Source organism: Pelecanus crispus, chromosome 10 (assembly GCF_030463565.1).
Source record: "Pelecanus crispus isolate bPelCri1 chromosome 10, bPelCri1.pri, whole genome shotgun sequence".
NCBI lineage: Eukaryota > Metazoa > Chordata > Aves > Pelecaniformes > Pelecanidae > Pelecanus > Pelecanus crispus.
The window spans coordinates 13226141-13240554 of record NC_134652.1 but is presented as its reverse complement, the minus strand read 5'-3'; the positions used below and the strand labels follow the sequence as shown (position 1 = coordinate 13240554).

Below are 14414 nucleotides of genomic sequence, written 5' to 3'. Positions count from 1 at the left end.
ATTGCTTCTTCCATCAGGATGTGCATCCTGAGGTTGAAAGAAGGTGATGAATTCAAAACAGAGGTACCACAAGCACCCATCCCATCAGTATTCAGCCCAGCACTAGTTAAGGACAGGTCTTTTTAAAAAAGCAATTGCTTGGCTTGCTTCAGTATTCACAGATGTGTGCCCAGTGCATTGGTCTAAAATGGAGTGAATGTACCCTGTGTGTACATTTAAGGTGATTATCATGAGTGACATTACAGGGTCTGTGACAGAGCCTACATTGTCGTGCTGTGGTACAGAATAGGCAGTACCAACCCACAGATCACTGCAGAAATCAACAGGTCTCAATAAAGACCATTTACAGGGTTAACACAACTTGTATGCACATGTACAGACATCTTCTTGTATGGGAGAGAGTTTCAAGTTCATTTAGGCTTTTAATCAAAACTGGCTACCAGGCTATGAATGCCAACAATAAGAATATTTTAGTTTTGATTTGCTATAGGCCATTCCTGCCCGAGCAGCAGTATCACCTGCCAAAGCTGCCTGCCATCACATCCCTCCAGTTTAGGAAGAGTGACCTGCAGAGACAAAAAGCTTGATATTTCCGTCTTCAGTTCCAGAAGTCACTTAGTACTGTTTACCATATTTGGCCCCACTTTCTTAGCTGAAGGAGATAAAAGAGAATTTAGGCATAAAAGAAGCTGTTTGTTTCAGTTCCTTGAATAGTATAACACTTTGTGCATTTTTAATAAAAGCAGCTATCCTGCTTTGATAGCAGCCTCCTAGACAGCCACAGATCCACTGTAGCTCCTTCCAAACCAAATGTAGCTCTTCGGTCTTTGAAGATATTCTGAGATTGTGACAAAGCATCTTACCTCCTTAAATATCTGCCTTTTTCTTTGGGTCAAATAACATGAATGTATTGCTTCAATACCTATTCTCTGAGAACACACTGCAATTTAATTGTAGTGCATTTTCCCTGCCTCTCCAGAGATCTCTTTGAGAAGGTGGACAGTTGGAAAAAGAAGTGTGGACTAAAGGAGACAACCAGTTCAAAGCAAGCAGTCTCTCTACAGATGGTCTGAATCAGCTGCAAACGGCAATTTCAATTTGGGTGTTACAACAACCATGCTAAAAATTAACTCCTTTGCTAAGGGTTACTTCAAATAACACCTGCTTAAATTTAATCTGAGTTGACAGAGTAATTCCTTCCTGCTTGGACAGGAAGTTTCAAACCACCCTATCTTTAAATGTGACTGAAGATTTTGGGGCAGGCCACAGATCTCCTGTGTCAGAGCCAAGAAGATATCATGGCTTCTGGTAGGGTCTTCAATGTCCTGTAAACTTGGGTTTTCAGGTGATGTAAAGAGAAGCAAAGGGTACAACAGCAGAGTAGGTAAGGTATGGCACTGAAGGCCTGGGTTTGAGGTGCAGTCTGGATATATGATGAAGGACATCCAGTAAATCCACTATAAACAGGTCATATAAACAGTTGGGTTGAGGAATCAAAGACAGCCAGCTGTGATATTAGCCAAATTATCCCTTTGAATAATTCTACCTACAAAATTCAGTGTACTTTCAACTTCTAGGAACAGGCTGACTTTGCACTGTCTTTTTTTCCTTTTGACAATCCTTGCTTAATTTCTGGGAATGCATTTGTCTCCAGATGTTAGACCTCACATAGAATCCACAAGATCATTTGCTACCTTCGAGCTTAAATTTCATTTAAGCCAGACTATATCAAGAATGAAAAGGCCTCAAAGAAAAAATCCTCTGTCTTTGTTAAGCAGCCATTAGGAACCCAGCTGCAAAATGGTGATTTCTTCAAAATGGAGCTAACACTTTATACAGGTCTTTTAAAAAATTCAGCTCCAGAAGGCAGCAATAGCCTTTCAAGCTCCAATGCTAATTCACCATTGTTCTTAATTAGGGAAGATATGGAGCAGACACACAAAGACATCTCTTTGCTTGGTTCCCATTAAAATCTGCTAATGAGGCAAAGCACAAAAAGCGACCCACACAGGGTAGGGACAGGAGAAGGGAATTTTAAGACAAAAAAAAATTAAAAAAAGAAAAGAAAGTCCCCTCCAAAACTTAATTAACTAACCATGAAGAAATGGTAATTGACATGGGCTGTGGTATCTGCCTACATTTCATGCTGATGTCCTTGACTAGCCAAAGTGCTGACTTTGTTTTCAGTTCTTTCTTGCTTGCAAATGTTCTATTAAAGAAGAATGATGTTTTCACTGATTGCATGTCATCTTGCAGTCACTTGTGTTGGATTCAAGAATTTCTGTACAATCAAAATATCTGTAGGTTCATACGGGTATTCCAGCAACAGCAACCTACCTTGGGCAAGGAGTACTTTGGCAGCTTCATCTGTGCAAATGCATTCCTCCTATAAGAAACGTAATAATGTGGTCTTCCTGCTGATGTCAACTATGAGAGAAGCAGGAAAGTTATCATGAGGATTTTTTAAAATATTTTTTTATTATCACGGAAAATACGAAGCAAAAGCTGTCAAGGGAAATACCACAGTGCTGGTGGCAGCACTATTACAGTTGATGAATAAACATGGATCCAACTGACAGTTGCTAAAAAAGAGAGCAAGAGGAATCCCATTTTCTGCAAAGAGAGACAAAGGCCAGAATTTCAAGTGGAAGTCTGAGGAAAGTAAAGTCCTGGCTTCACTTGGGCCATTACATCACCTGCTGATACCACAGCTCTCCTCTGACTTACCACAAAACAGTCTGTTCTTTGCTATCTGCAGAGCTGCTCTATGGGCTACTGGTAAGATCAGCAGATTGGCAGACCTGATGCTTGATTTCTATTTCTGCCTCCAGCTTTGGTTCCTGTGTGGCCCTGCACAAGCCATCACATGTATGTGTTACCAGATCAGCTAAGCATTCACAGCTTCTGAAGGCAGGAGAAGCTGAGTTGATTTGGTGTTTCTGTGAATCTGACCATTTATTTAAGTGGCTAAACACTGATGACAATAGCTTGAAAAGGCTGGGTTAGAACAATGTGAGGTTCCATTTCCTACCACCTATTAAAGGGGTAAAAAACAGAAATAAAAAAAGCTGTCAATGTTATCTGGCTTCCAGTGCTGCTGAAGCTTAATCAGTGTTTGTAAAGTACTTTGAAATATTTGGATGAAAGATACTGAAGAACAAATATTCCAAGGGATCCTCCATGCAGAACTTTGCTTTAATTGCCTGGTATCTGGGCTTATGAAGATTTTTGTTTAGTAGTAAGTGTTTTAAAATGCACTGCAGTAGTTTAAAATGCAAGATACACAGAGGCTAAGTTCATACCAGATTAAGTAAAATAAGAACTATTTCTTATTCTAAAGCTCTTGAAGTATTTTTAAAGGGAATTGGGCAAAAGTTAGGGGAAAGAAGGCCAGAAGCACTGTTTATGAGAGAGTGTGAGTTTGTAAAGAAAACACAGTGTAGTGGAAGAAATAAACCCACATGCCTTTATCCTCATGCTTTTGAGCCTACTAATTCTAATTCCAAATGCCTTAGTTGCAGAAAAGCTAAATGGAGATCAAGGAAGGTAGGGAAGGCTATGGGAGGGTGCCCAGGGCGTTCATCTATTCTTCCAAGCCTTTACTGTCTGGTGTACGGCTATTCATCCTCTGAAGAACAGGGCCTGGGAGAAGGCAGGGTCCAGCATCAGCCACAGTATGTTATTTACCTGTTCCTTGCAAGCCAGATATATATATATATGTGTATATATGTATGTAACCACTTGAAGAATCTCATCTTAAATTGCCAGCCAACAGTGAATTCACTGACTACTAGGAACAAAGCAGAGGTTGTTTCCAGGGATTACAATATTATTATTTCATATGTGTCAATTCTTAATGATTGGCAAGTACTATCTCTTTGACCTGTTATATTTACTTCTGTGTAAGAATCCTAAGAAGTTTAAGGATTAAAGTAGGAGCTTTCCAAATCCAAATATTCCATGATACCTTCTCAAACTGCATTACAAACATGAATATATAAAGTTGTGCAAAGTCCCATTGGGCATTAAGGGGAACGTCATAAGAGACTGCCTCTCCTCACATGCTCCTCCTTACACCATGCAGCTAGCACAGAGCTGTAACAAAGCCGAAATTTGACAGCACTGGGAACACTATACAACAGTTTATAGACAGCAAGAGAAATGCATCAAAATACAAGGGCTATTCAGAGAGGTAGACAATCTCCCCAGCATTGATTTCAGATGGTGCAAAGGGGTTGGCTTCTCTACAATGTGTAATAACATCAGGTCAGAACAGAGAAGATTAACAATCTTGAAGAGCACAAAAGCAAAGCATCAGTGATGAAGTAATGAACCAAATTCACGTATGAAGAGAAATTCCCCAGCTCCTGTGTCACTTGAGCCACAAACAGACAGTCATTCTGAAATTAGAGAGCATGCCTGAACAGTGATTCATACCCCTGTTTTCCTTACCACATAAACATTTAATTCATGCCTCAGACACACTAGGCACAAGAACTATTCTGGAACATATGTCACAGATTTATTTGTGGATGATTTAGACTGGTGTTTATGACTGACTTAATTAACTGAAGGTAATTAACAATCAACTCACCCAATTTAAAATATCAGTCCTCTCTCTTCCCTCCACCCCCAAGCATGGCAGAATATAAACTCTGTGGAAGACCAGTTTAGTCCTATTTCCAGTTCACCTCCACGTTCCCTGCAATTCTGTTGTTATTTTTCATCCTATTCAGCTGTTATTAAATGGACACCAGTGGCAGGCTACCGAAACCCACAGTAGTTCAGATCTATTCATCAGCTCTCACCTGGAACACAACTTGGCTGAGTACATCTCATCTTCAGCCTTTTCACTATAACCACAACTGAGGCATAACAATAAAGCCTGATTACTCCTTCTTTGGTTCTTCCCCTGACTCCCTCCCTCCTTTTCTATTTCCCTCTCATGCTCAGAAAAGTTTGGTTTACTCCCTTGTGATAGCAGATGACTGACGCATCACTTCAAGCTGGGGGTTACAGCACTAATCCTAGAGTGCTGATGAGTGGCACAGAGCACCCCAATATATATGGTGGATGCTCCAGGCAGGAACTCTATCACCCTACAGTGACAAGATACTAGAGGTAAAAGGCACACTATTAGCATTGTAATGAACTGCTACAATCTACTCAATTCCTTTATTATATGGATCTAGTGTTGTCTGATTAGCTGAGGGCTAGCACACATACATACACATGCAAAGGAATGGAAGAGAAAATAATAGAATCTAAATTAATAGAATAAGTAAGAGAAGAGGATGTTCTGCACCTGAACAAAGACATAATCATCCTGGACAATCAGGGAGTTATGGTCAATATAACCTGGAAAGGGTTTGCTGCGAGTGGCTTCACTGCAGTTCTGCATCTTGCAGGTGATGTATTGGGCATCTGAAAGGAAAAGAACAAAACAAAGACACTTGAGATCCTGAGCACAGATTCTTCCTACTGTCACAAACCTATTTGCTGAGGCAGCATTTGTGCTTCCCAGCCTCACGTGACATGAAGTGACACCATCCATTCAACGCAACACACCACTTCTTTCTCTTACACCCCTTGTAAATCCACCCTTGATTACTTTCTGCCTTTAAGTTCCTTCCTTTTCACCTGCCTCAGACTCCCATTATTTCTTTCATTCCACCCTACATCAGACATCGGAGCTATACATTGCTCCTTTATACCAAGACAGAGCCCAGCATAGCTGATCTGATTATGCCATGCCACTCTTGTGGTTCCATGGTGGAAGTAGACCAGAAGCAGCATTTGAAAGTGAACGTAATGCCTGTGGCTCAGGTCTGACAGAAACCTAGTCAAGAGCATATCATTCAACACTGTTACCTGCCCTGCTGAGTTTACTTGGATGCTACCCAGGCTTAAACTTGAAGTAAGGAACTGAGAGAGGGAACAACAGAGCTGTGAAGGACCCTTTACAGAAGCAACAAACAGCCCAAATCTTGTGACCCCCAAAATAACTATGGGTCTGAATAGTTCTGTCTATGCTGCAGGACAGATACCTTCTGTGCTGAGCCTCTACAGTTTCCCTGTCATCCCCGTGGTGTGGGATTTGCTGTGGAGCATGACAGCTTCTCCACAGTCACATGCCAAGTTTATTTAGAATATGACCAAGGTCCAGAGCATACACAAGTACGAGGACACCTTCAGAGGACACCTGCCCCATATTGTCACCACAGAGAACCCCTTCCATGGCGCACTTCTGTATTTCCTACAGCACTTACACTCTGCAGAGTAATTCAGATCACCTCCTGTTCACGGGTTTTACCTACTTCTCTGTTGACAGTGTAGGTAGATGCACGCTGGCAGACCTGGGCAATTATTCCACACTCTCTTGAAACCAGAGGCCTTAGCAGTTTCAATCAGTCATATGTTTCAAAGTAAATGGCCTGAATGCAGCCCTAAAGCCATCTCATCCACTATCACTGTATGGGATGTCCTCATCTCCTATTCTGAAGCACTGCAGGGTGCTCATCTCATAATCCATCACCTGAAGAAAAACAATTTGAATTTCTTCATGGTGGTAATTTATCCTAGAATACAGAACCAGATTCTCAGTACTCGATTTAGGTTCTTTCATATCAATTAAGAAGTTGCTCTTTGTTTAATGACAAAGCTGATTTACATGAAGAAGAATTTTAGCATTTTAGCATTAGCATTACAGAAACACTACATGGCATTTAATCTTAGAACTACTGCTAATCTTTTTCCTTGTTGGAGAAGCCCAGCCACTTGTTTGATATAATTACCACTTTCTGATCAGAGAAGTAGCATTTTACACCGAAATAGAAATGGCTGGATTTTTACCATCTCATATCTAATCTTGGTTTTAATTAAAATCTATCATTTGACATTTCTTTCCTTGCTTCTAAGGGCTGTTGACTTCTGCTTGAAGCAGACATGCAGAGTAACGAACCTTCAGGAAAGTTTGATGAGGGATTATTTTACCCCAGCATTTGCAGAGTTCTTGGAATATATAAAGTGCTAAGTATTATTAGTGACTGCAGTTTATAACATTTTATGCTTTCGCAGCTCACTGCAAAACATTAATTAATACAGCCTGGACAGCATGATCGAAATGCATTTCCCTTTAGAGGGATGTGATTTTTTCCACATTAGCCACGAGAGGGCAGGGAACAACGTAACTCCCAGTTAAGCTCATTTCAGTGAGTTCAGGAAAGTTCCCTTTCAGAGTTGTTCAGCCCTCTGTCCCTTTGCTCCCAGGAAAAAGGGGAACAATGGGGCCAGAGCCTCTTCTACCACCCAACAGTACTGTGTGGTGCAGCATGTCCCCTCCTAGTCACAAGACGGAGAACAAGCATGCATTTCTTCACCTGCAACATAACCAGTTCCCACTTCTCCTATAAACTCCATCCATTGTATCATGAAGAACAGCCCTCCATACCTGTCCTCACATTCATCTCCTCTCATTTTGGGGTCCCGAGTGAAATGTCTGGCAATCCTGAGCTTAAACAAAGCAGCATGAGTTGAAATGGCTGGCCCCACCGCCCCCCGAGCTGTTGGCAAGACTGGGTGGCTTTCTACATGTGGGAGCGAATCACCCAGCATAGAGCTATGTAGGATCAGACCACTGTTTCCCACCTTGTTTCCTTCCCCACCACCACCACCATTGCTTCCTTTTACTTCCACAGGCACACCGGCCACCTGGGAGACACTAAGAGGAGACTGCAGTGCTGTCTTACTTCCCATGCAAACAGGTTATCTATCCTGAGAGCACAGGGAGGTAACAGGACGGGTACTGCTGGGACCAGCCAGCAAAGAAGATTAAGGAATCTCCTCCACAAGAGAATTTAAAGAGAAGGCCAGGTTGACATCCATTACAGGTGACTGAAGTTTTTTCGATCCTGTTTTAATGGAGGAATGGGGATTATGTCTATTTCTGCCGTGATCGCAGGAGTCTGTACAGCAGTGATTGTACCGTTGATGAAGATTTACTACGGCAATTCCTGTGAACTTTTACCGTGCAATTCTCCACAGCTTCAACTCTAAAATGCCAGTAATAACTACTAAAGGGCAGAGCACTGAAATTGCTTAAGCTAATCTCCCAGCCAAGCCCCAAGATGTGCACACCAAGAAATCTCCCTCTGCTATGGGAGACAGAAAGAAGGAATACAGGCTTCTTGCAGTGCCTGGATCTCTTTTTTTTTCCTAAGGGAAGTTTTGCTGTGCTCACATTAACTCAAGGATTTTGTTTTGGCATTTGATTCTCATGGACATTTTATGTGATTCCATTGGCAGAGCTTTGTAATTTAGCATTAATTAATGTCAATTAATGTATTCAGTTGCTAAGCTCTGGAATTAATTTCATCAGTTTTCCCGCACAGATGTTTTCCCTGCCATAGGTAATTAGGACATTATGCTTTTCAGTTCCAGAACCCTCACCTCCAACAACAGCTGCTGTTTTTAATATACAACAACAAAGTCACGCTGTGCCTGGAGAGAAGAACATAGCAACTCCCAGCTCTTATACCCCCAGATACTTTGATTTTGACAGGTTTAGACACCTAGGGTAGGATTCTTCTTGGGAAATGGCAGCTATTTCTAAAGAGGAAGCAAGAAAAGTCACAGAACACAAGAATAGAGGAGACGTCTTGTAAGGGAAACCTCTGACAAAATTAATCTGTTTCAGTGGTGAAAGAGCATTGCAAATGCTAACACACAGCAAAAGTTAAGAGCCAGGGGGACCCTGTGCCATGAAATATTTCACTCTTCTCTGTTTAGCTCGAGCTCCATGCTAATATGTTCTCAAGGGAAATGCATCCAGCCTGTCCCAGAGACATTTCTTGGCTGAGTTGGTGGAGATGGAAGGTCACTGGTGGTTACTGGAGGTTGGTGAGCCTCTGCAAAAGTACAGGGGAGAGTTTCAAATCCCTTCCTAAAGCAGAGTAGGACATTCTTCAGAATACTTTGTTGCCAAGTGTTATATTGTATGTCATATCAAACCATAATATCCACTGCTTTCCAGTCTAAGCTTGCACGCATATTTTTCGAAAACCTTATTTGATCACAAGGAGAGTCAGAGAAAATATTCACTGTACTCACTGTGAATGCATCATTCCTCCTGATTTTTATTTTTCTTGTCTTTAATTCATTGAGGAATGTGTCCTTCTCTCTACAAATAAATCCACTAAGGACAAATCAGGAGATTATGCAAAGAACATCCACACAATCTATGACTTCTTTGTCTTCTGGATTTACTAGGGAGTACCCCAGTTCATTACTGGGCAGCCTATACATTAGGGATAGTTTCTGCTTTTGAAGGATGACTGGCATCCTGTAACTAATGAACTGTAAGGACATGGTAGTAACATATGTCATCGAAAGACCCAGGCCTGTAACCCCTCTCCAACAGTGACTAATAACAGAAGCCTAGGAAAGTTATAAGAATTTGTCCAGGTGCCTTGGCAGTCCAGGAACACCTTCAGCATCCACAACGTCCAATGGCAATGAGTACTGCAATTTAATTGAACATTCTCCCATGCATTAATCTTTCTACTCCTTTTTTGAGAAACACACAAAATGACTATTCTTTATCCATTTCCATCTGGTCTGAATGCTGATTTGTGAAACATTTATGATATGGGAATATATTCACATCTCTCCAGGACCCAGCAACTGCAAAGCAATTAACCAGTAATGAAGATCAGTGAAATGAAGCCATCCCATTTACTAACTACTCACAAATCTGTTTTTATCCTGCTGCTACTCTTTCTTCATTGCATGCAGAGTCAGGAATCTTTCCGTACATGCGGAAGTATATCCTCTGCCATTTCTAGCATAAGGATATAACTAGAGAAACTAACAGATGTCATTCTCCAGGACAAATACTACTGTGATCAGGAAAAAAATACTAATCACGATCAGGAAAAAAATCACTGCAAAGGTTTAGGGCACTATGGGAATTAATTCACCACTCTAGCTATGTTAGCAAAAGACTGTCAGGCTAGGTTGCCTACTCAATTTTTTCCACAGCAGTGATTATTTTATTCTTCCTAGCAATGTTCTGTGAAAACAGAAATTAAAGTCCTAGAACAACTTTTGTGATTCAGACACTATTGGCCAGATGCTCAATCCCTGTTGATCAGCAAGCAGAGCACGCCTGCCCCAGGTGAGGCTTTGGTCATACCTGCAACAACAGCAGCACCTAAATTACCTTTCAATAAGAAAAGCTGCTGTGTAAATCAGGACAGCAGAAGAAAAGCAAAGCAAACAAAAGCACTTTTTAAATATCAGGAGGTCTCTAAATTTTTGCTAGCACATCAGAAAACCCCTTATCTTCTTTCATCCACATTTAAAAAAATAAATTACATAGCTTAAAAACTTTACTCAAAATCAATTGGCATCTATCTACACAAGCAAATGCATATCTACAAAACTGTCACTCAGACATCCTCTGAGTCAGCTTTGCCATTCTGTGGGTACCCAGTTAGTCTCCAAATACCTTGTAGGAATCCGTCTCTCTAATTTTCACCAACAGTCTGGATTCCTCAATAGGGATCACCTGAATAAAAATTACCTCCCATGTCAATTACCTTGAACCAGGCCTTACTGGGATAATGCTCCCTAGCTCAAATCAGATAAACCCATTAATTAAGGATCTTTCAGGACTTGTGTATTCTTTACAAACCTAAAACTCACATGTCATTAAGTTTATATACTTTCTGAAAACACCTCAAGCTGCATTTGAGAAAACCTGGATTTAACTTCCACCAGTCATTCTGCCTGCTGACTATGGTGGTGAACGTAACAAAGAGAAGCTTATCATGTGGTTAAGAACTGTAGGGGATTAATTGTCTGACTGGGATGCTGACCTGAAACCAGGCAAAAAAATTTCACAATTCCTGCTGACTTTGCCAGCTTGCTTTTGATCCTGTTCCAAAATCACAGTGGAACACCAGGGACACCCAAGCATACAAATGGAAATGTGAGATAAAGTTCATATGAACTTCTTCCAACCAGAAAAATCAGTTTTACTACTGTGCTCTCAGTCCCAGTTTGACTCAGATGGGGCCTGAAGCTTTTAAAAAAATAAACAAAACCATTACATTTGACGAGATGAAAATTTGCCTGGTGCTCTCCCAAATTTACACAACAGGATTAAAAACATAAATGGCAATGATTAGTCCTGCAAATCTCTCTCCATCAATACAACTAAATTGCACAGTCTGTACTCAGTTCATCACTACCTACACCCTAGTTTGATGAGACACGGTGTGTTCAGAATGAGTCCAGATTTTTCTGGATCCTGAGGAAAAAAAAAAGAGTAGGGACAATGTGTGCTCAGGTACTACATTGCTAGCCAGATCCTCAGCAGGTGTAAATCAACATGCCACTGAAGTTATACTGATTTATGCCTGCTAAGGGACTCGTATTTTGGTCCTTGTAAACCTTTTACATTATGTATATAAACACAATAAATAAAACACACAGACAGACCATAATCAGGGAGCAGAGACAGAGAGTTATTGGCGTTCTAGCAGGGAAAGCCCAATACCAAGGTTGTTGCTGATAGGCATTCTCAAAGAACCCTTCCAGGGAGATGGGCTAACACTGTACCTACTTCTCACCTAAAGCTGCAGTTGTATTACTTGGCTTCTGCTGGAAAACATACCAGCACAAGAATGAGGTGGGTTTTCTTATTTGTACTGAGTTCAGCAGGTTTTTGCTTAGCCCTTATATTTCCACTTCAGGGTCTTTTATTTTATTGTATGGATTGTGTGGTTGCTTCCATACCACTCCCCTTTCTTTCCTTCTTTCTCCCTGCCTTGTTTTTGCAAGTCTACCTTCTCAAATTTAATCCCTTTATTGAATTTTTACACTTGGTTAACTCTCAAAAGAGATATTCCAAACAAAACATAAATAAGTAAATGCAAGAATATTAAAAAAAAAAACCTACACAAAAAAGCCAAGAAAAATTATTTGCAAATTACCCTCAGCTTGAAAAAAAGGTATCTTTCTCACTTCAGCACACTTCACCCCATCACCCCACTGGCAGTGACACACATGCTTCGTTCCAGAGAAGAAAGTTCTGTTCATCCATTGGAGGGTCATGGTTACTTCGCCAAGGAAAAGGAGACTGATTTAGTACTTAGAAGGCAGCTCTAGTAACCAAGAGACTTGAATATACCAGGTTGGTCATGGTAACTAGAGTAATGGACCATGTGCACGCTCTTAGCCTGTCTCAGTCTCAGAATGCTGTGACCTGCAGTGCTACCAAATGTCTTCTGGCAAAAAATGTTGTGATATGTTCCAAGGTTACTGCTTCCAGCTACCCGCCACAGCCCTCTGCCACAGTTCTCTGCTCCCTGGAACGATGGGCAAAACAGAGCATGCACTTACTGAAAATCCAACACATTTTCTTATATTGCCAATGAGCTGAGCTGGGAACCTCCTGACTCATGAGCAGAAGTTTCATCCGAATGACTGGTTTGCAAGAGGGGTCACCACTGGCTGAAGGTTTGACACCACCACTACATTTACATTAGTGGTTCTGTCACTGCCTAACAGAAAAACTTAAGTTGTGCTGCCTCAAAACTAAGCCAACATAAGTGCACAGAATCTGTTACTAGAGGTCCGCTGATGAGTAATAATTTGTTATTCCACAATTCTTTACTAATATGCCTGACTCCTCAGCGAGGCCAGTTTCACCTACCTGTTTCTTGGTTTCCACCTTAAGAGTTGTAATAAAGCTAACTAATTTGTTAAGCACTCAAGAAGTCTTTTGCAGAAATGTGCTATAGCTGTGCAAAATGTTCTTATTACAGCCTAAGAACTCAGACAAGACCATTCAAGGTATTTGGAGCATGGCACTTTCTCTGCCCACTGTGAGCTGAACATCCCTCAAAAGCATCACCAGAATATAGCTCCTTAAACATCAGTTGTAGTGCTTCATCTCAATGACCTCAAATTCTTAATGCCTTATAACAGTAATATCTTGTGTTGAAATAGGCACTGTCCTCTTAGAATATTTCACTCTCATTTAGAGCTTTAGAAAGCCTCATGTTCCCAGCTTTGACACCATGTTCAGGTAAGTGAAATTGAGAGGAGAAATAATAATCAGAGATCACAAATGATAAGAAATAGAGATAATACATTCTTTCACTTTTACTAATCTTGCATATCTTGAAATAGAAAGACCTTTAAAACTTTATGGTTTCTATCGCAACTGTTTCTTTTCAAAATTCATCTTCCAAAAAATTCTCTTTCATGCTCAATTTCAGTGAGTTAAAAAACTGATTACCTTACAGTTACCTTTTCAGACAGTTTTTAAATTTCTGATGACAAAATACGCATTGTAAGTAACATCACTGCATTTGGGGGTACAATTCAGGGGAGAATTTTATCTATTTTTAAAGGAATTAATTGGCTGTATCATTAATACTTACATATTGCAAATGGTAAAAATCTGCTTGTTACATTGCAGCAAAGCTGCTATTTACAGAGGAAACAATATGGAATTACAATGATGAGATCTATGGCAGCCAGGCTTTCGGTGTGATGCCTGCCTGAGGCAATCCAGTGTTGTGGAAAAGAAATCCATGGAGAAAGATCTGCAAAGGCAGTGGAGCTCAAAGATAAACCTTGAGGAAGCATGGGTGGGAGGAGAAAAGGCCAGCAGGTGGCTTATGGTACCTGAGAGAATTTACAGCCAATTAGGAGCATATTTTGGAGTTGCAGGTAAAGGAGGCTTCTGGAACAGAGAAAAGCACCTCAAGAGGCAAAGCAGGGAGGGAAAGGAGCTGATGAAAGTGAAGGACAATGACAGGACAAGCAATAACAGTGAAGGATACACTTAGACTGGTCATTAAATGGTTTCTAATGTGACAGAAATGAGCTATTTTCAAAGGTAGTACCTAAGGCAGAGTACCCCTGGTCTGTTAAAACTGTAAAGCTATGAACAAGGTGATATTATGTACTGTGTGAAACAACAGCAGCTAGACTCTGTGACCCAGGAACTTCTCTCCAATGCCATGTTCCCATGAACAAAAATCACACAGGAAGAAAGAAAAGTGCTGTATATACTAACTCCAATTACTGCATATCACCTATTCTTCCTCACCATGTTCTCGGCTTCTTTCACGCCTGTCAATCCCAACTTTTTGCCTTGCTGGAAAGACTTCTCCTCTGACAGACCTGCCTTGGAACAGTCAAACCCCTTATATTAAATGAGTGAATCACTAAAGAGATGTCAGATTTCCATCACGATATTATGTGGTTACAAGACTATAAGGGCAGTCCAGAATACCACAATATTTGGAAGCTGATGTACTTACGACCATCCACTGTCTTTGCCTCCAGGTGCACAAGATCAGGCTCTCTACCCGACCCCATCATAGACCTGTAAAAGA

At 40.8% G+C, this 14414-nt stretch overlaps 1 protein-coding gene across 1 annotated transcript in view; it reads right to left on the bottom strand.

The window, feature by feature from the left end:
- The window catches only part of SORCS1 (sortilin related VPS10 domain containing receptor 1), a 305005-nt gene that overhangs the window by 72776 nt on the left and 217815 nt on the right, over positions 1–14414 (bottom strand). The window contains exons 6-8 of the mRNA XM_075718060.1: positions 14340–14404; positions 5306–5424; positions 2338–2427 (exon numbers count right to left, since the gene is read on the bottom strand). Of these exons, the coding sequence (XP_075574175.1) occupies positions 2338–2427; positions 5306–5424; positions 14340–14404 (274 nt within the window). The remainder of the gene's footprint in view (positions 1–2337; positions 2428–5305; positions 5425–14339; positions 14405–14414) is intronic.